General features: G+C 37.5%; 1 protein-coding gene across 3 annotated transcripts in view; it reads right to left on the reverse strand.

Moving 5' to 3' along the window:
* slc39a10 (solute carrier family 39 member 10) overlaps nucleotides 1–24752 on the reverse strand; it is a 32456-nt gene that overhangs the window by 2582 nt on the left and 5122 nt on the right. The window contains exons 2-10 of one of the 3 annotated variants that reach the window (XM_007890175.2): nucleotides 13895–14124; nucleotides 13197–13729; nucleotides 12217–12394; nucleotides 6719–6903; nucleotides 5832–6035; nucleotides 3883–4006; nucleotides 3042–3407; nucleotides 2193–2273; nucleotides 883–1073 (exon numbers count right to left, since the gene is read on the reverse strand). In XM_007890175.2, the coding sequence (XP_007888366.1) occupies nucleotides 883–1073; nucleotides 2193–2273; nucleotides 3042–3407; nucleotides 3883–4006; nucleotides 5832–6035; nucleotides 6719–6903; nucleotides 12217–12394; nucleotides 13197–13729; nucleotides 13895–14108 (2076 nt within the window). In that variant the 5' untranslated portion in view covers nucleotides 14109–14124. Of the gene's footprint in view, nucleotides 1–882; nucleotides 1074–2192; nucleotides 2274–3041; nucleotides 3408–3882; nucleotides 4007–5831; nucleotides 6036–6718; nucleotides 6904–12216; nucleotides 12395–13196; nucleotides 14125–24752 lie in introns of all 3 variants that reach the window. The other 2 variants (XM_007890174.2, XM_007890173.2) reach the window with 2 other exon arrangements.

The following is a 24752-nucleotide window of genomic DNA, read 5'->3' on the forward strand; positions in this document are numbered from 1 at the left end:
TAATAAATAACAGTTTAACTAACCATGACAGAAAATAAATTGCATAATTTAATTAATTTAAAATAAGTAAGTTATTGGTTGTAACCCACTCTATTAACTTCAGAACATGTTTCTGCCCAATTTACTTCTGTAAACTTGGCGATTCTGACGTCAGTCTTTCTGCTGATGTTTATAAAACAGGGAATTTAATAATGCAGGGTGAGGAATCTCTGCTCTTACCCCTCCCACTGCAAAGTACACTGCTTTGCGCACTTGGCTGCCACGTTTTGCCCACAAATATACAGTCAATTCACTTTACAGTCTATTCTGTTAAGTGCTTTGAGACGTCCAGAAGACGTGAAAGAGCGCTATATCAAATGCAAGGATTATTATTATTACATCCTCAGCAGGTCAAAGACTAGCTGAAGAAATCATTCAGAGATGCAGTATAATTTAAGGGGGAAAAGTTGCATTTACACAAATTCAACATACAGTAGAGTTTTTACAGGGATCTTATTGATGTGCAGTTGGGACCTGGAGCAAACAGCAACACATTTTTGTTGATTATCACTCATTCCGATTTGCATAATTGATATAACCTGCAGCAAACAGCACCATTCTTTAATTGATCATTTCTGTGTATTCAATGGAAACTGCTATTAAGATCATTTTTAAAAACACTCATTTTGTTAACGAATTAAATATGCAGTTAGTACAAGCAAACCAATGCTTTGTTCATTCCCATGAATGCTTTTAAGAATGCTGATCATAACCATTAATTTTTTTGAAGAACTAAGGCAAAAATAGAACTGCATAATTAGCTTCAAGCTAGCTTCAATGTAATTACCTCAAATCAAACCTTTTTACAGTTCATTTATCCAATGAATAAAGTGCATTACTTACCATATCCACCAATGCCACATATAGGAACATGCCTGCAGTGATGGCAAAGATCCATTGGGTCAAATTATGAGTGTACTGTCCTACAGCTATGCCTATCACCACACCAACATATGCAAGGAGGGCTGACAGGACATTATAAACAATGGCCTGTTTCACAGACATTCCAGCATTGATCAGAACAGCAAAATCACCTGGTGGAGAGAAACAAAGATCCAATTCATTTTAGAGTTTGAAAGTTCGGTTTAGTTCAGACCAGACTATTAAACCGGTGCAGACAGGTTTGGAACACAAACACTATCCCTATTTAATCTTTCTGCTTCATAACAGTTTTAAAACAACCCTTTGCCATGTCTTTATAAACACATGCTTTAAGGTACTGTTTGACTCTTTATCACTAAGCAGAATTATTAGGATTACACTCATGACTACTGAAACTCATTGACACTCGGATGATATTTTTTTGGAAACACTTTACTCACTATATATTATAAGAGAAATTCCACCCAGGTCTAGCTTTATTTATGTAGCATTTTGAAGGATATAAAGTTTGGCAATTTCTTCAATAAAGCCTTAATTTTTAAACCTTTTTTCTGTAAATTCTTCAAATAGAAAATCAAAGTCAAGACTGAACTTAGCAATTTGCCAAATTTTGGATGCTCTAAAATACTAGAGGAAATCTAAACCCAGGTGGAAATTTTCCCAACTGTATCCGCCAGGTCAAAGACGATCTGAAGAAATCATTCAGAGATGCAGCATAATTTAAGGGGAAAAAGCAGCATTCACACAAGCTCAGAACACAGTAGAGGTTTTCCTGGGCTCTTATTTATGTGCAGTTGGAAACCGCAAAACACACTTTTGTGAAAAGCAAATTCACTCCCGATTATACAGTAGGTGGAACATGCATTGCAAAATTGAGAGCCATAGTTGTGGAGCTAAAAAAATTCGAACAGAAGTGCTATTTACAACAAACTAAATGTTATTTACTCTATGGACATTTTAAATTGTAGTCCTAATGACACCAAATGCCAGTTACTAATTCAAACAGCTCGGTTATTTATACACCACAGGCATGAGACGTTAAAGCTGGCTGTAGAATCAAAAGAATGAAATCAGAATCTGACTCAAATGAGACCTCACATTTACTGGAATGCTAAACACGATGTTAATTTTTGCTAATAGCTGCTTCGCTTCAATGAAACTAGTCGACAAATGTTATTTTTAATATTGTTGTTCTTTTGATGATGATTGCAATTGTTTCTAGCTTTTCCAATTCAGATCAGAGCATGTGTGACAGATGATGGAAAACCTACCCAGCTCGTGAGGAAGCTCATGGCAAAACACTGCGATGGATGTACTCAGGCCTCCTGTGATAGATGCACTGAATGCAGCTCCTGGGGAAGGGAGAAGAGAAACAAAATGTTGTTAAAGTAGCATCAAACATTCAGTGTTCAATTCACTTTCACAGTACGATAGATCACGACGCATCAAAAGCAAATCGGTTTCAGTTACAAGATTTAATGTAAGACTTTTTGAAGATTTTGCCCTTCACAAAATCACTTCAGTTTTATCTTGAAAAAAACAGGAAAAGCCACTTTGTGCACTTATCAATCAGTCTGGCTATTCTCAAGATTAATTTTCTCTTGTGTGACCTACAATTTGTGTGAACGTCTCGTGTCACTTGCTTTGCAATCAGTTACACATTGTGACAACTCTGTTCAGAACTTTGCTATTTCTTAGTCCAGCAGGAAACAAAAATTCAGAAACATCTCTAAGCAAATATATTGCCACTTGGAAGGCTGCAAGAAACAGTAACAGCCATGTTACTCAACTACGGATGAGACTTTCCCATGTCCCAATGGAAGAAAAATAAATGCCAGCAGTAGGTAGAGCAGGGAATTGCATCAGTTGGTAGAGAAGGGCAAATGTACATATATGTATATATATATATATATATATACACACACACACACACTAGCGCCTTGAGGTATCCTCCCAACATGAAAGGCACTATACAAATGTAATTTTGCATTGTATATTATATATATATATACACACATGCATGTAACTGCTAAAGTGCTCAAGTTTTCCATTTACTAAAAATTGTAGTGTTTATTAAAAATACCATTAAATATTGTTTTGATAAATGCACTGTTTCTTACCTATTGCCAACCCATCACTGAAGTTATGCATGCCATCTCCCATGATAACCATCCAAGCAATATTTGCTATATCGGCATCTTGCATCTCTTTATTGGAATGGCAATGACCATGGGAATGGTGTGAATGGTGCGAGTGAGAATGTCTATGTTTCTTTGACATGGCTGTTTCTCCACTTGGAATAATATAATCAACATCATGTGGATCTTGAATGTAAACAGCCTTTAAATTCTTGGTGTGTCCATGTGGCAGGATCGCATTTTCTTCAGGTGTCCTAAATGTTTGTGACGATGTTTCTTGGTTGCAGTCGATGTCAGTAACCTGGGTTACATCTTGTTTCTCACCAGAAACATCAAGCTGATCTGCTCCTGAAACAAGCAGCACAACATACTATAGTGAAGAATGCTTTTGTCAGTGCAACAATAATGTATCGATGTTTTTTCCGTGAAGACAGATTTATAATGGCACAATGACACTTTACATTACATCAGGTTTCTCATGTCATCTAAAAGAAGTTCAATTATCTTCAGTGCTTAAAATACTAAAGTAGTCATTTTAAAAGTAACACGCTATTTCCAATATCTTTTTAGAAACACGTATTGCACATCTACACAGTATTAAATGTCAACTGCTTCTTGCCTTTGTTGAAGGTGAATTACCAAGTTATTTACAATTTTAGCTCTTTATAGTCAGTCAGTGAGTATGACAGGTGTGAGAATGAGAGTGTGGTGCACGGGGAAGGAGTGTGAAGCCTCTCAATTGCTATCTATGATAGACTATTTGCCACCAGTTTTATATATTCTGCAAGTTAAGTCTGAATACAGAGGGAGACCAATCACTTACCACCCATGGTTTTAAGATCCAGCCATTCGCCTTCTGATCTACGGTTTAATTTGTGATCAGATAATTTTCGTCCCACTGCAGCTTCTCCACTTAGGGATTTTTTCTTAAGCCACCTCTTTTTGCCCTGGTACAACATGAATGTTCATATTTAATAATAATAATAATCCTTGTATTTGATGTAGCGCCTTATCAAGTCTTTGAGAGTCTCAAAGCGCTTCACAGAATATACTGTAAAGTGAATTGACTGTGTATTTTGAGGGCGAAACGCGGCAGTCAATTGTGCACATCAGTGTCCCACAAACAGTCGTGGATTGAGTGACCAAATTATTGTTTAAATTTACTTTGAAGGAATTGTTACATCTAGGAAAGCGAACCACCAATCGACTAACATCTGTGTTCCTACTTACTGCTAGGTAAACAGAGACGTGTGGAGTAAGGAAACTTGCCCAAAGTTTCGCCCTGCCAGGAATCAAACCCAGGTCTCTCGCTTGCGAGGCGAGTGCTCTAACCACTGAGCTACAGGACTCCATTTAATCTCTCACATCAGATGGGAAGGACTTTTGCAACCAAACCAAATGCTTCATGTTTAACACATGTGTAATTCAGGCGTGCACCTGAATTTGTAGTAAAAAATAAAATTAATTTACATTTTTATTTCTTGAATGTTTCCAAGAACAAAATAGAAATCTGCTGATTCTAAACAACTTATACAATTAGCTTACCTTGCAACATTCAAAATGTATGAAGACTAGAAAACTGTAATGCTTTAAATATACAGTATTTGTAATTCTAACTATAATTTAAATACACAAAAATAGAAATCAGCTCCTTTAGTTACAAGACGTGAAGTTCGATCCTCTAACACAGATGCTCAATTAGACAGTAATATAATTTTACAGCTGTAGCAGCAGGTCATAAAATACTTAGAAATTTTCATTAAAATCTTAGTGAATTAGATAACTAACATTTTTCTTCAACGCACAGTATATTTTGACTTAATTAGATGCCCATCATCTCAAGCTAGCCAAACTTCATAAAGTGAATGATGTGCAATTAGTTATTAACAGCAAAATAAAATATCTAAGGATTATTAAGTTCTGCTGGTGTCTAAGTTTATACTCTTTCCAATTATGGTCAACTTACTTTCTAATCAACCAATGTTTATGTGAAATTTGCTTTGTAGGAGCTGGAAAGGTAAAATAATCCCTTCAAACGTTTTACTTAATTTTCTAGTCATATTGAATGTTTGCCAATCTCATAACTTTCTGTAATTAAACTTAGCAAACTGTTCCCATGTACTTAAAACATACTTTCTGGCACAGAAAAATTCTGATTAATACACAACCAGTCTTGGTTCACATATAGTTACAAGCTGTGCATGATCTGTCCCAGGATATGGTTTGCTATTGAATGCCAAAAACACCTAAAGTGGATTAGAATTTCCATCAGTAGCCTTTTCCTTAATGCTCCTTTGTCTGTACATTACATATACAAAAAAGTTGTTAAACATGAACCGATTTCTTCTTCCATAGAGTACTCTGTTTCCTACTCCCATAGGTTTAGGTTTCATACAACACAGTTGAATAACTCATAGCTATGAGCGAAATTAGATTTTAGTTGGATGTGTACAGTAATGATGATTAGAAGCAGGAATTGCTTGTCCCTTAGAATGCTCTCATTTTGTTTCTGATATTCTAATATTCCGATGGCTGCCTTTTTAAATGAAAATTCCCCAGACCTTGTTTGTGCTGCTATCAAATGAAGTGCAATGATAGAGGAGTACGGAAAGCAAAATGGCCACTGTAGTGTTGCAGGAAAGGAGGGCACTGATGAATAAAAGGATGTAATCAAATCAACTGCAGAGACTCCATTTCCAGTTGTCCACATTCACAAAATCACATGGCATCACTGATTCTGTAGGAAGGAAAATCCACATGTTCTCAGCTTACCTTTCTAGTCCTGCGATCTCTGAATATGCCAATGCAATGTTCAATGATGAAAAGCAGATAAATACCACCTAAAGCTGTAAGGCCTTTCCACAACGCATTGTAGGTTGTAAGAAGCCCTTCAGTAGTTTCATCCTCCCCTTGAGTATGATTCTGTCCGTGATCATGATGATGTGCATCATGACTGTGATCATGGCCACCTTGCGCCTATTTATGCCAAAAAACACAGGAGCCAGAATAAATCATTAAGCATTTTGTTTCCTGATACATTCATATTATTTCAGGTACTTGAGGAAAGAATGCAACATTGATGAACTGCATCTGAAGTTCACTAGAAGCCTGGCATAAATAGTCTTTAAAAAAAGTATGCAGAAAGCTTCTATAGGTATCAGTGGAAAATTTTACAATCACGAGTTCCCACATATGACAAGAACAGATGTTCTTGCATTTGAATGACTAAAGTGACTGACCAATGTACTTCGAGGGATGATGGCCAGACACCAGAAGAAACATCCTCATTTTTGAATTGTGCCGTGGAATCTTTAACATCCACCCGAACAGGAAGATGGTTTGACATCACATCGGAAGGACAGCACCTCTAACAATGCAGCACTCCCCAAGTGCGGCACTGGAGTATCAGCCTTATTCATTCAAGGTCTGCACGTCAATTGGACTTTTGCCCACAAAGTATACAGTCAATTCACTGTGAGACATTCCTTAAAAGCAATTACTGTATCACTAAGTGGTCAAAGGGCAATATCCTACCGTATGTGGAGACTAATACAACTTGCCATCTTTATACCACATGTGCTGAATGAACTGGCACAAAATATTTTCAACACTAAAATTGCACCTTTTAAAATCTTTTAAAATTTTATGAAATTACTTACATGTGGCATGAGATGAAGTAATGCATCTCCACTGAGAGTGCCCACTGCCAGAGCCACCAGGAACGTGAGAAGAAACTTAAAGCATACTTGATTGATGATAGGTACAAGGACCACACCCAGAACAGACAGCAAGCTTATGATTGTGACAGAGATGAGCCCCCATATCCAAGCTGTGTAAGAAAGAACTGATTCAGAAAAATACGCAAAATTACCACAAAATGTCAAAACGTGATCTGCTTAACAACAGTGAGAGCAATTTATTCTACTGTAATCGTGACTTGGATTCAATTGATTCTCTGGAAAGATTCTTTCACGTCGGATAAAGGTAATCACTGTTGAATAAGTTTCAGCCTAGACACAGACTATTTGTAAGATTTCACTCAGGTTCAAGTACAATATAGGTTTTTAGTCTTGAGAATTTCAAGAACTTTTAGTGTAACTACAAATCAGTTTTAATGACAACCAAAACCAACCCGACTGTCAGCAGCACAGCTTTGTGCAGCCACTGCCTTAATTCACCACTCAGATGTTGAATTGCAGAATGTTGCAGCACTGATTAATTACTCCCTACGCTCCCCCATACATTTGCTTGAGGAATACAATGCATATTGAACTCTAAACTCTATTCTAATAAACTGACCTCTATAGACATTCCACTATTAACTACTTCGATCTAAATCAATACCAGAGGATATGTTTTATATTATTTTATACTTTAATACAGTACTTCAATTTGGTCCACCTCAAAGCCAAGGTTGCCACATTACTGCATAAATCTCCATGAAAATGTCTGATAATCAGATAAAAACATAGTTGCTTTAGCTTTATGTGCTGACCTAAGACAGCTTGAAGCACCTAAACCAGGCATTATTTCAAGTCAGGATTGCTCAACCAAATCTTTCAGTTCACAGGTTATCTCCTAGGGCATCCCTAAAATTCAATGTATTAATTTTTCTGAATATAGATTAGATTTTTCTTCCAGCAGGCTATGTGCTTTTTTTAAGGTGATAATTGGTAGCAAATGCTGCGCATTGGTGTCAATTTGGTGTTTGGTTAAATGCAGAGCTAATAGGATAAAGGAACATGGAACTAGAACCAAAGATTTTGTATAATTCCTCTCTCGTGAAACGAGTATGAAATCAATATACCTGTAAATGAAATGAGAAAAGTAATGACCTGTCATGCTAGAATGCTTAAATTATCCGAGATCTCATGCATGATTTTCTTTTTGAATGATTAGTCACTAATAAATTGACTACATTCTGCCTCTCTAATTCTCCTAACCACCTGACACAACGTGCAGACAAGACAAACTTGTAACAGCTCAAGTGTTTACAAATCTCAAAATTGAATTTATAACAAACATAAAAGCTGCAATTAGCATTCTACATGATAGAGATACAAAAAACTGGGTGCAAAATGCACCCCAAAAACATAGAAATATGTTGTATCGGTGTACAATCTCGGCAAAATTCTTTTGAGCATTTCACAACAACAAATAGAATGCCATGGCAAACAATATACACAAATGTTTACATCGGTTAATGTAACTTCATGTTGTATGTCTTTGAAACCATAGAATTGGAAGAAAATTTAGCAAAAGTGAAATGGTTCAAAATAACTCAAACTGACAATTTCGCCAGCAGCATTGAATCTCCTCTTTACTGTTACACTGAGGCTCCAACTTGAAAATCTTAGCGATAAACAAAGATATACTTCAAAAATAAATGTTTATTTCAAAATATACAAGAGCATCCCCCCCTTTCAAATCCTGCCTAAAGACCTTCCTTTTTGATTGTGCTTACGGTCTATGCAGCCGCTATGTAGGTGCACGTGCATGGATGGGTCAGGAGATCGTTTCCCGTGATTCAGTGCAGCCGGTAAGTGCAGGAGTAATGGAGGATAGGGGAGCGGTTTTACAAGTTAGGAGGTAATAAATACGACTAGTCCAAATACATCTAAGTGGTTTTGATAGGAAACTGAATTGAACTCGGGTGGATGTATGACTTCTGCGAGTTTTACTTATATTGGGCGTAGCACATTTTAACGTTGGGAAGATGTTTCGAAGTGCTTCACAGTATTTTACCGTAAGGTGCAGTGAGGTGTTTTTGTGGGCAAACACGGCAGCCAATTTGGCCACAGCAATATCCCACGAGCAGCCATGAAGTGACTGGTCAACCTTATTTTCGGGAGGGACTGTTGGCCAGAACGCTGCCCTACGCTGCTAATTCACATCATCGTCACCTCCAGAGTAGACTTTTCAAATGCCAACCTCGCTGGCCTCCAACATTTACAGCTTATAACTAACTTATCCAATGTTCCACTGCATGCATCCTCACCTACCCCAAACTTTGCCTGTCCATCACCACTGTCCTCACCTGCTCGACTGTTTCTCATCAGATCAACTTTGAGATCCTCATCCTTATCTACAAATCACTTCATGTCCTTTCTCCTCCCTATCGCTGTAATTTTCTCCAGCCTCACTCAAATGCTTTCACCTGTAGTACAAGCCACAGTTCTGCAGTCGTATCAATGTAGTATTTGATGTAGTATTTTACATCTTTACCACAAGATTAATGTTTCACACTTGAATTTCCATTATTGAATGCACAGGGCACTTCCAGGTTTGCATTTGAATTCTTTTGTTAAACTCGAAACATCATAAATCTACCACATGAAGATTAGGTTCTAATCTCATTTGTTATCATTACTCATATACCCAATGATATAGAACGAGAACAAAAAAGCTGTTAATTAACTTGAATGTTTCTCTGCAAAGATTATTGCCATAATTTTGGATGATAAACAGCCACTCACAAGCGATTTAATAAACCTTCTTTCAGCTCTTTCATGGGCACTGAGCAAAAACAACATTTTTGGTTTTAAAATCGCTAAAATTTACGACTGCAGAAAAATATGATTCACGACACACTCTAGCGCTACAGTGAGACAGAGGAAACACACACACAAAGGAATATATGGATCAGAGGTTGCTGATACTAAAGGAGGGTATGTCAAGCATCTTATCAAGCATTACAATAAATTCACAGTAATTTATTCCACATTCACGTTTCGCCCACAAAACACACTTTACAATATATTCTGTGAATCGCTTTGAGACGTCTCACTGACATGATAAAACGCTATATCAAATGCAAGGATTATTATTATACTAAACATCTTCAATCATTTGAAACTTGAATTGCAGATTTGAATTACATCATTTTCACCACCATGAATTAGTTTGTTTGATGGGGATAGTGACCTTTTCTGGTTCCAGAATTAAGCAAGATGAATCCAGGGAGAGTACGTATTCTACTCCAGAAATAGAAAAAATTCCATGTGTAGGTGGCATACATATGTGGAACTCTCAGACAGGTTTGGATTTTCTTAAGCACGGTGATGGGTTTGTGATGTGTCCAACACCTGGTTAACCAAAATACAATGAGATACCAGAGTCAACTGAGGCAATGAAAACAAACCGAAAAGAAAGATGGAATCAATGCCTTTGGAAGAGAAGGGAGGGCACATAAATAACATGAGATCTCAGGGATTCTCCAATGACTATGTGGGCAAATGCACTGAGCCAGGTTCATCTCAAGTAAGCTGATCGTAACCGAGAATGGGAAATGGGGAGAGGGGAACCAGAGTTCTCCCTTCTCATCACTATCCGGTGATCTCTTGGGGAAGTTCATACTGTACAAAGTGACCATAGGCTTTTGTTTGCCGGTCATGCCTAACCCCCTCAAATTAGACTTTATTCGTGGAGAATTATCACTTAGGAAAGGTCATAGAGAGTTAACATCGTCAATGGGACCAAACACCGACCCAAACTTTCAGAAAAGGAGAAATGAAAAAGAATTTTTTTTTTTTAAAAATCACGTGGGATTCTGTTTGAAGAATAATTAGTGGATACATTCAGGAGTGGTTTTTTTTTAATTTTTAATTTTTTTTTAATGTGTCTCAGAAATATATTATGTGCTTACGCTATTTATTTGAGCGTCATCTATATTTATGGGCTTCATGTCATGGTGGATATGCACAGGCTACAAATAGTTGCAAACTATTGTACAGATCTGGAAATATTTTCAAAAGATAAAGGAGAAATTATTGCCTCCATGGGAAGATTCTGAGCATGCCTTGCTCTTGAAAAAGCCAAGTACAGCATGCATAAGGAAAAGTTCACACTGCAGCAATACCTTTGAAGATACCATGTTTTCAGCGTTTAATTTTTAATTAAAAATAATAAATTCATAGTGCCAGATATGTCTGGTAACACAATGATGCACCTTCATTGCAGATCATTTATTTGAGCCATTCTTGGTTCATAAATATATCCTGCAAACATCAACTGTAGAAAATTATTTTCCCATTACAACCTCATTTATTCAAAATAATCTGCTTGTTTAGGCAAAGGGGAAAAGCCTCCGATTTATACAGTTTTCAATTGGTCATATTTTTGAGCTGAATGCACCAGAGTTTCCTTCCAATTCTGAACAAATTGGGTCTAACCTGCATGCTCGAAATAATAATAATTAAAACAGTTCTTAAGTAGACTTCAAGGACACGTAACATTAAATTTGTTTAGGCTTTACCGGTTAGCATTTAATCATTTCGGACAAGATTTTAATGTTTTACAGTGCTGAAAATTAACGTAGTGTTACACAAAGCAAAAGTAGCACATATAACATATGGATACAGCAAATGTATTTGTTAAGATACAAGCAAAGGAAACATTTAAATATACTTAATGTGGGCAATAGTCCAGGTCAATCTGAAGCATTCAACAGTCTTTAGGCATATTTACCTTCTCCCTAAGCCATTTTCTGAAAAATGCTCTTTTTTTATAAAGAGCAATATATGCAAACTTTCTAATTATCATGGTTCAAAGCTTCCGTGGGATGAGTGTATTCTTCACTATTTAAGCATTTTAATTGGAAGCAAGTGCTTAGCAGCCTTTAAAAAGTAATCCCTTGATAATTACTGCAGGGGTCAACATTAAGAGAGAGAATTAGCTCAGCCCGTGAACTGAACTATCATCTGCCACAAACAGCCGATAGCTTGCTTCTTCATTGCAGTGTTTCAACCAAGTTAATGAGATATTACAGTAACACTGTCACCATGGGAGTAATAATCAGAATGAGCCTACCGTCCTTAATGATGTAGTAGTCTTAAAAAATAAATTACCAGCTGTGCATTGTTTCACAAAGAATTTAGGAAGAAATTCTGTTAGTATTTCAAGGCCAGTACAGCTGATGTGATGTGATCTGAACTATTCTTGGAGAACCTGCAATATCAATAAGCAATTTCGCTGTCGATACTGAAACAATAAGTATGATCACGTGATGTTGACACACGCACACCTTCACAAGATGTGAATGGACAGTAATCAAGGGAAGGAAACAGGGCTGGGGTTAAGGACTAATATATGCAGCCATATGCCAAGGCAAAATGTAATGAAAGCTATTGTTACTTCGCATTAAAAATGTACGTCTCACCTGATAATGCAGAATCTTCATTGTCTGCTGTTTCCGTATTCAATTTATGGTGCTTGATACAAGCCCTGCTATCAATTTGGTAAATCAAAGCAGGACACAAGTACGTAAACTCTTCTGGAGAAATCCCCAAATCCGTGCTAAGACCATAATGTTGTAGCAGCTGGGAAACATTCAAGCACTAGAAACAATAAATGCATTGTAAATGTTCCAATTCTCTCACCAATTAATACAGGTACAAAATTAATAGGGGTAATTACCGTCCGTTCTCAGACCACAGTTAATAATGTGAGTTGTGCTTTTGTAAAGCAGCACCCCTTTCAGGTATTTAATTTCTAAATTACATACAAACAATTCCTTGAGAAAAACACAAAGTGAGGGAAAACATTAACCCTTTAAATACCACCTTATAAAAAAAACTTGTCAATGTAATACAGTATTACTACCACTGGATTCCAATAAAATGGAACAGAACTTGCACCTAATTGATGAAATTTCAATATTTGCACAAAATTCTCGAAATTTATATTAAAAAAAAGTGTAGTGACAAAATAGATTACCACACCGATTCACCCTCTAGATTACATATTATTTAAAATATACTTATTTTGAATCCAAATACCACTCTTTTTCTCCCCTCTGAGGACAGTGACTCAAGACTGGAGGATGGTCCCTTAGCTTTCCAGAACCTCACGCTCAAGTGGTTATTCTTCATGAGCAAAACCAGACAGTGAATTTGACAGACTGTTTGACAATGAAAAGCAAGGTCCTTAGAAGGAAACAATGAATAATGATCACATAGATACAGGAATCCTGTGTGTGTCTTCCCAAGCTCGGGGATATTTAGGTTGATTGCAGCATCTCACCATTTCTTGACCTGGAACTAATTGACTTAGCAGAACTGAGCAAAGATCTATCCAACTATGTACTCAATCCCACAAAACATGGTTAAAACTCTACGCAATTTGATTTTGTAATCTTACCTCATCATGGCCAGGTTCTGCTTCTAAGTGTTCTTCATGAATTAATTTTGAGGTACCCAAGTCTTTTTTCGCTCTTGGTTGATGAGTTGTTTTCTCTTCATGAACATGCAGATCATTATCATGATCACTTGTTGACAGAGCAGTTAAAGATTCCACTGGAGATGGCGTGAATGTCCCTTCTGGTTGTTTCAATACAACCTTATGCTTTTTGCTTTTCCTTGACCTTCTTTGGGGTTTTTCATGTAACACGTTGGGACCTGAAGATTCAGGGAACTGTTCTCCGTCTTTATGATTGACTGTACTTTCAGAAGGATGGGGGGAGGTGCGATGATGGTGGTGCCGATGATGATGACGATGATGACGTTGAGCAACTTCAACAGTTGCCGGCTTTAAAGTGGAGCGTATGTTCTTGCTGTCTGCTCTGGTACAACGACTACCTTTCACCTTGGGATTAGGTACAGTTTTGACACGTCCTGTATGATGGGAGTGTGAATGGGAGTGTACATGTTTCCGTTCTACTGCTTCTAAGAGATCTAGATGTGAAACATGATCATGTCCATCATTATCATGCTCTAAATCTACAACTTTCACTTCTCCAAGACCTAAGCTTGTTAAGAGTTTTTCTAAACCATGAAATGTCAATTTCCCATTTTCACCATAATAACTGAACAGTTTCTGAATGTAATACATTTGCTTACTTTCTGCATTTTGTAGAGAAACCTTGGTGGGGTTGTTTTGAAGGTACGATTCCTCTGAGATTTGATAATCATTATGCTTATGCAGGTGATTCTCCTCAGTACCATGATTATGGTCATGGTCATGATGATGATCATCATGGCAGTGGTGACAATGGTGAAAGAGGAATGTCAACAAGCAAATGAAACAAAACTTTGTATGCAGATGTACCTTCATGATGCTTATACAGTATCTGAAAAAAAAACAAGATTTAATTGTAACAATATTTTATGGCTTACTAAAGATGCATTTCCCCCAAACAATTGTTCTCTTTAAAATTCCCTCTCTCCCCTCTTTCTGAACAGATTTTACTTCTGCTGGAGCACGTTCCATCCGCGTTGGTGCACCTCTAGTACCTCAATTAACCTATCATTCATACTACATTTTGACAAGAGGATTTGAAAGCTTTTTGATCCCATGGGACATCACAACTGAGTCTGATCCTGTCCACAAAGAAACAGTTTCCAACTGTGGTCTCTGGATAGAGGGAAGAGGGAAACATGGATGACTTTTACTCCTTAATCCATGGGCACTAAATTTAATTGTGGTGTCCCACCTGTTCTCTGCTAACTAGACAATTCTGGTTGTCCTTGAAGACGTTTTACGTTTGAAATTCCATCTACTCCCAAATCTTCATCTGTCAAACAATTTTGATTTAAAATTTGAACTACTGTTCTTTTTTAAGAGTATTGGAATACCAGCTTCCAAAATAGGTCAAATTTAAGAATTCTCCACAATCTTGCATTTTATTACAATTTTAAGACCAGGTGGCATTTCAGGGCTCTTATTTCAGGGGAAGAATTGAAGGGCCCATGGTTCCTGTCCGATATTGTATTGCCATTAAAAGTCTGCTTAAAATTGTAATCTTTGTAAACAAAAATCTAGACAGTATAATTCTTGGACAATGAACAAACACGCATTAGAATTCATCATAGGTTAAACCTACCTCCTTGAGAATAAAAACTAGGCACTCAATGTTGGGTCCATTGTGTGGCCAGATGAAATGTATTCACAGATTGCACAGCACTTATAAACATCAAACTAACCATATTCTTCCAACTACATGCTTAGTACAGCCTACTCAAATAAGTCTGTGATGAATAATACTGTACTTCATTAGAGGGACTGATATTTATAATCCAACTATAACATATTAATTAACATTGTGCAACTTCAAAATTCCCAGATTGCAAAAACACATCTATGGAGCTGAGTTTTTACATAACCTTCAGTAGTTTTTAAAAAAAAATTCCCGTGACAACAAACAGGATAATGAATGCAAATCTTTTGTCCATCATCCAAAAAAACTAAAAGTAGCAAAATTACTACTCAAATTTCCAAATATTCATGGCAAATGTCCAGGAGTCCACAGCAGTTCTTTGTCCAGGATGACTTTTCATTCTGAAGGTAGACTGCACCAACATGTTGTTTCTTCCCCCAAGCAAATAAGACTATCAAATAGAATATTCAGTCTTTTCCCCCCCTCAAATACAATCTCCTGTTAGGTTCATCCAGTATCAATATAATCTAACATCATGGTTAAAGCTCACTAGTTGACCAATCTGAGGATACTATTTTAGTTATAGCACAACATGAAAGGCACTATATAAATGTACATTCCAATCAATTCACTTCACACTATATTTTGTGAAGCGCTTTGAGATGTCTCGAAGACGTGATAAGGAGCTATATCAAACACAAGTATTATTATTATTATTATTATACAGTACATACACGTGTAACATAGATAAATTTGTCTGGAAACCCGACTTCAAAAGAATTAAGGGGTCAAAAGCTAAGAGTTTCCAACAGCAGAAGTGTTTTTTTTCCAGAATAAGTGGACACTGCAAGAAAAGATTCCGAATTGCTCATCTTAAATTGTACTTGTCAGCTGAAGAACGTGTAAATTTCAACCTACTGTAGAGATGAGTGGCAGAGTGGCTCATGAAAGCAAAACTAACTTTAAACAGGAAGACTTCTTGCAGTTGCTTTCTGGATGTCAAATTCAACACAATCTGTCAGTTGGATGTGACTGAAAAACGGACCCAACGAAACTTCTCAAGGAGAGATGAGGGGGTGAGAGGGAAATGAAAGAGTAGCAAAGGGCATTTCTCAAGCAAAAACAGTATTAATGTACCAACCAGATTTCTAGCTTTTTAAAAAGTATATTTAGTAGTTAACATATATTGGGAATCTGTACTGGTAGCAAAAATGCTAGCATGGAAAATAATAATCTTTAGACATACCTACTTGAGAAACTCTAACTGTACTTCACTTGTTTAAATGCAATCATAGATCTTTTACCTTTTGTATATTTTGCGTGTTAACCTACCCCAGCAGACAAAATACAAAAGTAGGAACAAGAATCATCAGTCATGTTCTTGCTTTAAACGTAGCTGGTAAATGGAATTGTTATATTCAGCCGGTCACCGTTTCAAACAACATAACCAACAAAATAATTTACGCACATTAAAGCAAAATCTATACTGCAGTATTTTGCCATATTTTACCAATTTCTAAAATGTGTAAAATGAACAGTGGGATTCAGTGTGTAGCAGTACTGCAATAACAATGGCTACGTGCAATGTAAGCAGCAACCTGTGCTTCACTACGAGGTGAACAAGGAACAAAAGAATGAATACAACAGTGGATAATGGATGTGAAATCCCAGCCGTTTTGGCTCGCAAACCTAGAAGTCTTAATCTTCTCAGCTTCTCTTCACTACAGTATCACATTCCAACATCGCTTTAGTCTTGTCTTCACTACAAATTATGAAGCTGAACATCTCAACATAGTCCTCCCTATAAACTTCTGAGCTGCCCACCCTATTGCACCGAATTAATATTTTAGGAGACGGAAACGGAAGAAGATTTTTCATTTAGGGTTTCTCCTTTAAAGAGGAAAATTAAATGGGAAAGGTCTATAAAATAGGCACAATTCCAAATTTTAAACATCCAGCAAACATAGCGAATTAATTGTGCAAACCAACTAATTTCTATTTTAAAAAGTGAATACAGTACATGGTCTTGAATATTAGAAGGGGAAGACATGTAATGGCATAAAACATAACAAATGGCAATGTACCTGTAATTTGTTCAAATCAATGCTACATCATGTAATGCTTTCCTACTCAGAAAGACTGAAGACAGCTGTTACACAATTTACTAAAGCAACTAAACCTGCTTTCATCAATCTTATTTGGTTTCTGATACAAGTTTCGAAATATTCGAACAACAGTTTCAGCTTTATGCACCTTTAAAGTACAATACCAATATAAATAATAAGAATCCTTGCATTTGATATAGCGCCTTATCACGCCTTTGAGATCTCTCAAAGCGCTTCACAGTATCTACTGTAACGTGAATTAACTGTATATTTGTGGACGAAACGCGGCAGCCAATTGTGCACAGCAATGTCCCACAAACGGTCGTGGATTAAGTGACCAATTTTTTTTATTTAAGGAACTATTCCCCCCAGAAAAACGATCTGCCAATCGACTAACAATCGGGTTCCTACTTACAGCTAGGTAAAGAGAGACGTGTGGAGTAAGTAAGGAAACTTGCCCAATGTTTCGCCCTACCTGGGAATCGAACCCAGGTCTCTCACTTGCGAGGCTAGTGCTCTAACCACTGAGCTACAGGACTCCATGCACTAATAGACTTGTTCATCTCCTTATTTATACAACCCGCATGCACTGGTAAATTTGGAATAGATTTGATGAATCCCGTGCTTGTGCGGGCCTGGGTATTGTCCAGCAAGAGCAAATAACAATGCACGCAACATTAAAACAAAGGCTTATTTGTACATCAATGTCTGGAACATTAAATTTAATGGTCTGCATTTTAAACAAGTGTGTAATTCAGTATTCAATTAATACTGAAACTTTTATTAAAATGGGATATAACCTCCCACTTAAGAGCAAATATTCTGAATATCACCCAAAAAAATCACAGAACAATAATAAAGAGCAGAAGGTTAGTTAAACTAAACTGGATTTTCTTTCCTATTCACACACCTTGGTAGAATTCAGCTTGGGATACAACAAAGCCCTATATATACTGAGCATTTTATAGCCAACCACTGTTAATTTTAAACATCGCCAAGGAACCGCCCAGGTTAGTTGATGGTAGCAGGGAAATAAACGGGAGCATTTATCTGACACTGAATTAGTTGAAAGATACAGTGTAAAACTAGAAATAAACAGAAAGGAGATAATAGCCTAAAGTTATATTTCATCAAAACAATTTTAGAAGACCTTTTACATCTCTCATATATTCATTATGGAAGGCAGAAAGAACTCTGATTACTTATTTGTCATGAATTCAGACATTTGAATCTGTGGCTGAAGTGGATGCTATACTTGTTTAAGTTGAGAAAGGCAAGGCTGTAATATTTCCTGCTAGTCTTGAACAGGTGCAAAGTAAAACTACAGGAAAATAAATAGATATTGCCATTTGAAATACAAAAATCTATGTTCTAGATAACAATTCCACAAAGAAATAATCCAGATGTAATTGGGGCAACCCTGGTAATGCTCAACCACTGCTTCTTATTCAAAATTATATACATTTTTGATAATCAAATGTTGAGCTTGTTTCACTAAATTACTGTACAAGATTAAACACCACAATGCTAGGAAGGCAAACTATTCATTATATTAATACACTGCTTATAATGAAGATCAGATTTTTAAATTTTGTTTCAGAAATCCTGTAATAACATCACCGAAAAAATGCTGTATGTAAAACATGGTCTAGGCTAACCTAATGAACGCACAACCAATTTAAAAAATGTTATGGACGGGGAAATGCGTAGTTATTAAGGTAGCTAGTTCAGTTATAATTTAACCATGGGAAAGCTTCAAACAGGATTGGATTTTGTGGTAGTTAAGATTGCATGAAGCATTCCAAATTTGAAATATTACACTGAACCAAGATACAAATGGAAGGTCGGAACTGTCCTGCCTACCCACAAAGTAAGCAAATAAGTACAATACTTAAACTACTCCCCGAATAGATCCTATTTTAAAAGCTAACCAGATTGTCGCTTTCTTCACAGTTGGGCCACCATCTCCTGAGGACTTGTAGAGAGAGGGTAGGCATGGAAACCTAACATTCAGTATGCAGCTGGCTTGTCCTGAGAGCAAAGGCTAAGTGACAATGCATTTCTTTCTCTTTCCACCTCCACCAGATTAAAAATGTCTGTTAATAAACCAAACAATAAAGAACAGCCTGTTCTAACTGATCACAGCAATACATGCTGTACCTACAACAGAATGAAGACTTAAGTCTGGCCAAATTTACAAACTTTTTAAAAGATACTAGATGGCAGCCAAGGTTAATTATTCTATTGCAAATAAGACAACTTTCCATCGCAGGATATAAGAAAGGAAAGTGCGTAAATTAAAGGTTAGAAGGAATACTCAATATTAATCTCTGGGGCAGTCAATTAGTTTCCTTGTCAAAAAATTAACAGAGTAGTTGTCAGAGTGATCTATTAAAACTGCTAGAGGGAATGAACAAACTGTGTCACTGATGTAGACACCGAAGGCGTACACCTATACGTGATCTGCAAAAACTTATAATGGCCAGCCTTCCTGAAGGTGTAAATGAACTCACGCAGGCAAACTGCTGGAGACTAAACTAAAGAATATTAGTGAAAACATCAAAATGTATGGCCTAATTGATATCTAGGATTTATAAAGTACAGGTCATGTGTGACCAATTTGATTTTGTTTTAGATTATTGAGCCCCAATACAGAAAGTATGTCAAAGGAATGGAGAGGGTGCAGCATAGACTCACTAATTATTAGACAATTAAGGGGGAAATTAGATGTCTGTTTTTACACAAAGATTAATAGGACATGCCTTTCTTATTCATCACCATCATTGCCGAGTTCTTCACAACTTCAATAAGAAATTACTCAGGAATAGACAGATGTATATCGTGAAATGTATTCTCTCCCACCCAATTCCTTTGATCCAATCAATACATTAAATTTTATTGCCATTTAGTTCTGGGCCAGTATGTCTTGCATTATTGTTTAAGATTTAAACTGGCTGACTGAATGTTTAAAATGTATAGCCATTAAATATAATGTTAAAAAAAATACTGATGAAGACAAAATCTGAAAATCAAGCACTCAATTGCTAGGAGAAATCCACAAATTTTTCAAACTGCAGACTTTATGTAATAAGGCACTAAAATATTTATTTGAAAAAGAATGTTCAAAACTAAAAGAAAATGCTCGTCAGAAGAAGACAATTGATATACTGGTCAAGTCTTCGATGCAGTAAGAACATAACAGCAAATACCAAAGGGTTCAATGTTGAATGCTTCGAAACAAATATGTATTCAGGAAATGGACACCAAATCCCTGTTGAACATTCATGGGACTCGCAGTTCTAGAATGAATTCCAATTCATTAGGACTTGACTTTATTCAAGTCTGATCAGTTCACAATTGCCTTTTACGCTGAAATTGTATGGATTGATTAGCTAACACGATTAGACATCAAAGCATTATAAATAACAAACTTATAGAACTCTGAACTTTCTGCAATTGCTCTATTGTTCTTTGTACAGTTCCTTGAACATAAGGAATAATAGAATACACGCAGTTCCTCAGCTATCCTGATCACTGAAACCAATACTTTTTCCCAAATCTACTGTGAGTCTAAATAAGAAGTTACGTTAAACATACACCAAAGCCGTACACAAGGGCACAGAATGACTAAAGATACAATCAAAATCTAGAACTATTCAACGAGTACATAAAACTGCCAGAAATCCAGTCCCACACATCTTAACCAGATTTCTAGCATCCATTCTAGCATAAAATGCTACACTAAATGTACTTTCATTTAAACTACTGAATCTTGTACAATCAAACATAAAATGTTAACAAATCATGAAGTACTTTGTTTTTAAAATATAAATGTTTTGTTTAATGGAGATTATCCCTATGTTTATTCAAGTCTGTCTGGATTTCCATCTCCTGGGACGAGAAGGCCATGTTCCTTTGGAGCAGCCACAAGGTTATAGGACCACCAAAGCTGTGCATCCTTGATCTAGTTTCACCCTAGTGGTTCATGTGTATTTCTGTGTGCAAATATTCCAGAGAACGCCTCCAACAAAGCTCTAAAAAAAGGGAACTTCCTGATCAGTAATTTTCTGATGCGCTGATTGTACTGCACTGCCTTGATAGCCCCAACACCTCTGATGTAACTTATATCATCATCCTTCTTTGGTGTAGACCTCCTAGCAACAAATTATGGAAATGCTGCAAATCCAAGGTACTCATTTTAAGTAGAATGTTGAAAATATTAAATCACAATTAAGTCCATCTGTATAATCAAATGAAGCCCAGCTGGCATCATTTAAAATATTCCAAGCATTACGTTTTGCAGATTTATTAAAGTAATGTTTTGTAATCGATTCTGGAAAGATGTTAACACTCCAGTTAGTACTACACTGTTGCCAGAGAGACGACATAATTATGTAGACAGAAAGAAACAAAATAAATGGGAGGAAATAAACTTGGGAGAACATCTTGGAACAGTTTTTAAGTTTATAACTATACATTCATTTCAGGATTTATTTTGTTTTAACTTCCTCCACTTTTGCTAATACAAATAATTGTGGATTAACCATACATTTTAGGAGAAAAATTAGAGGGCAGAATTTAATGCCAAATAATACACTGCAAAAACCTCCATATGCTTGTTCACTTTCTCTTTATGGTTTAAAAGATGACTACAATTTATTTATTTGTGCACTTGATTGAAGTATTGAACCTGGAATGAGAGAAAATCCTACAGATTTTTTACAAACTACTTCACATGCAGCTGATGAAATCTTTGAGTCAAATCTCTCAGAAAGGGAATTCTGTAATGCACAGATTGGCAGGTCAGTCAATTTTCAAACAAAAAGTTAATTAAAAAATTGTGGAAAACATTAACATTGAGGCGTGTACATGCAAGGGAAGTGTATGGCGGGGAGGGGGGGGGGGGGGGGGGGAGGCTAAATGTGCACAATAACATTGAATGTGGTTTTGCAATAATTTTTCTTGCTGGTCGAAATTTATTTTTCTGGTCAGCCGAGTGTCTTGATATATGTAGAAACCCACCACTATGCTTAAGGCAACAATAAAAGTATTTGAACCAGGCAGAATCCCACATATGTATGCCACATGGAAATTTCCATGTTTGGAAAGGAACGCAGACTCTATCCCTGGAGGGATTCTCTCTGATTATTTAATTCCAGAGAGTATTAGGCGCAGGTTGGCAAAAGCCAAAGCTTGAGAACCCCAGAGTTTGTGGTGGAATGCTGAAGTTTAACCAGCTAAAACCACAAAATTCAATTGAACGCACCGTCAAGCTTTCCACTGCTTCTGCAGCTTTGCACCATCCTACCCATTAAGGCTTTGGCTTGCAGGGTGAACAGGAGCTGAATGGGAAGAGTGTTTGATCCCAGTGACTGGGCTGCCGCTTCAAGTCCTGCCGATGAGCCATCCTGGCTACTCTGTCATCAACAGTGCCATGGGTAATGGAGACTTGCTTGGCTCAGTTACCTCCCCTCTCCCCAAAAGAGGATTGTGTCAAAATCGTAAACTCCTGACCTACAAATTGAGTCACCCTGGATTACATGGCCTTTGAAGAATTGCATGTTTTTAAGGGGCTGACAGTAAGGCCACAAAATATTCCAGAGAATGCCTCTAAGAAAGGTCTAAAAAAAGGGAACTTTCTGATCAATATTTTTCTGACGTGCTGATTAGATTGTACTGCCCTCGATGGCCGCAACACCTCCAATGTAATTTATGTCAACATCCTTGATTGAACTTGCCTGCAGAAGCAATGGGATTAAGTAAACTCTCTAACACTGACGGTGCTGAATGGAATCTTTCTCGGGCCCTGGGCAGGCTGAACACTCAATATTGCTTTCTCATAGTTGGCTTGTAGATCGTGCCACATAGGCATCATCTGCAGTCAGATAATGGTTATGACTCATGACATGGAAATAGCTACTCGACTTTAAATTAACGTACGAGTATTGTTTCGATATTGCTGCCAATGCTGCGGATTCCAACTTGCAGCGTTAAGGTGACACAGGCGTGCAGAGCTGCTTAGAGCTGAATCATCTCAGCAGCATCTTGGAATCTAAATGTGACATGAGTTCGTTATCAGGAATTCGAGATCAAGCACAGAAGTTCGTTCAGCTCTATCAATCCCGAAAACGACATACCACTTGCTCACCAATTGCCCAACGTCTTCAATGATTTTTTTCTTCAATGATTTTTTTTGAAAAAACTAAAGCTAGAAGAATACTCCTTTAAAATGAATACTACATTTGCAATAATAAAATTGCTGTTCCTCAATATTACTATCACAAGGTTGTGTCATCAGAAAAGTACTGGTAGGTCTTCGCCACATCCATTAAATCCTTTAAGCAGAACTGGCTCCAAGGTGACTTGCTCGGCAACAGAATATCAGAATCAAGCCCTTTGTGGCAGTCTCGGTAGTCTGGTTCCTGAGCCAGGTGGGTCCACAGTATTCTAGGGCACCGCGGAGCCAGCCCGGCTCATTTGCAGAACCTGGAAAGGCAGACCAGTCACTGGGGGCAGGGAGTCTTCCCACTCAGCTCCTGTTAACCTTACAAGCCAAAGCCCTAATGGGTAGGATGGTCCTATCTGGACGAGCGGCACGAAATCTTGCCAGACAGAAATATTAATGGCAAGCTGTGCAGTTTTTAGCTGGTTAAGACTCCAGCAGTACCCCAAACCACATTGGGGGGTCCCCAAGCCTCGCCTATTGCCAACCTGCGCCTAATACTTTCCAGAGTTAGGTAAGCAGGGTGTGTCCCTCCAGGGAGAAAGCGCACGTTCCATCCCAACAATCTATCTCTGGGATTTCCATGTGTAGGTGGGAGGGTGGACATCTCAGCTTGGTTTGGATACTCTGAAGCATAGTGATGTCAATACATGAAAGTTTCATGAGCGGTGAGGAACAGTATATAAAGGTACACTGGTGTATCACAAAATGCTACATCACCAATCATCGTAGTTGCCACAATGTTGGCACATGCTCGGCTCAATACACAAGCTGAATATAGATCGCTGAGTAAGACAGACTGCTTACTGAATGTTAATCATCAATAGTCTGCAAAGGTTCTACAAGATAACATTCGGGGACAAACAAAAATAATAAGGATTGTGTTTTTTTTATTAATTGAGAGGACAACATTTTTTGCTTAAAACTACAAATGCAAAGCTGTTACATAGCATTATAAATATTTTGCACAAGGTATAACTTAACTATGATTAGGTCTGTTCATATCCTTCTTAAGGTTACTCTGAGAAAGACTACAGCTTGAAGCTTCATCCACCTCACCAAGCCAGTCAGGAACCCGGGCTTCTTGTTCGACCCTCAACTGTCCTTTCTCCCCCAAATCCATGGAATGACCCGCTCTGCCTTCCCCCACCTCCACAACATTGCCCGACTCTGCCACTGCTTTACCCCTCAGGCCACCGAAATCCTCATACACGCATTTGTCACCTCAAGGCTCAACTATGGGAACTCCCTCCTTGTCAGCCTCCCCAACTCTTCGCTCCACAAGCTGCAGATCATCCAGAACTCTGGAGCGTGTGTCCTCTCCACACGAGGCTCCGTGTCCCTATCGCACCCACCCTCGCTCGGCTCCCCTGGCTCCCCATCCCTCAGAGGATAGAATTCAAAATCCTCGTCCACACTTTCAGGGCCCTCCATGGCCTTACCCCCTTCTAGATCTCTGACCTGCTGACCCCCGATCAACCTACCCGCTCACT

This window comes from Callorhinchus milii, unplaced genomic scaffold (assembly GCF_018977255.1).
Source record: "Callorhinchus milii isolate IMCB2004 unplaced genomic scaffold, IMCB_Cmil_1.0 Scaffold6, whole genome shotgun sequence".
In the NCBI taxonomy this organism is placed as follows: Eukaryota; Metazoa; Chordata; class Chondrichthyes; order Chimaeriformes; family Callorhinchidae; genus Callorhinchus; species Callorhinchus milii.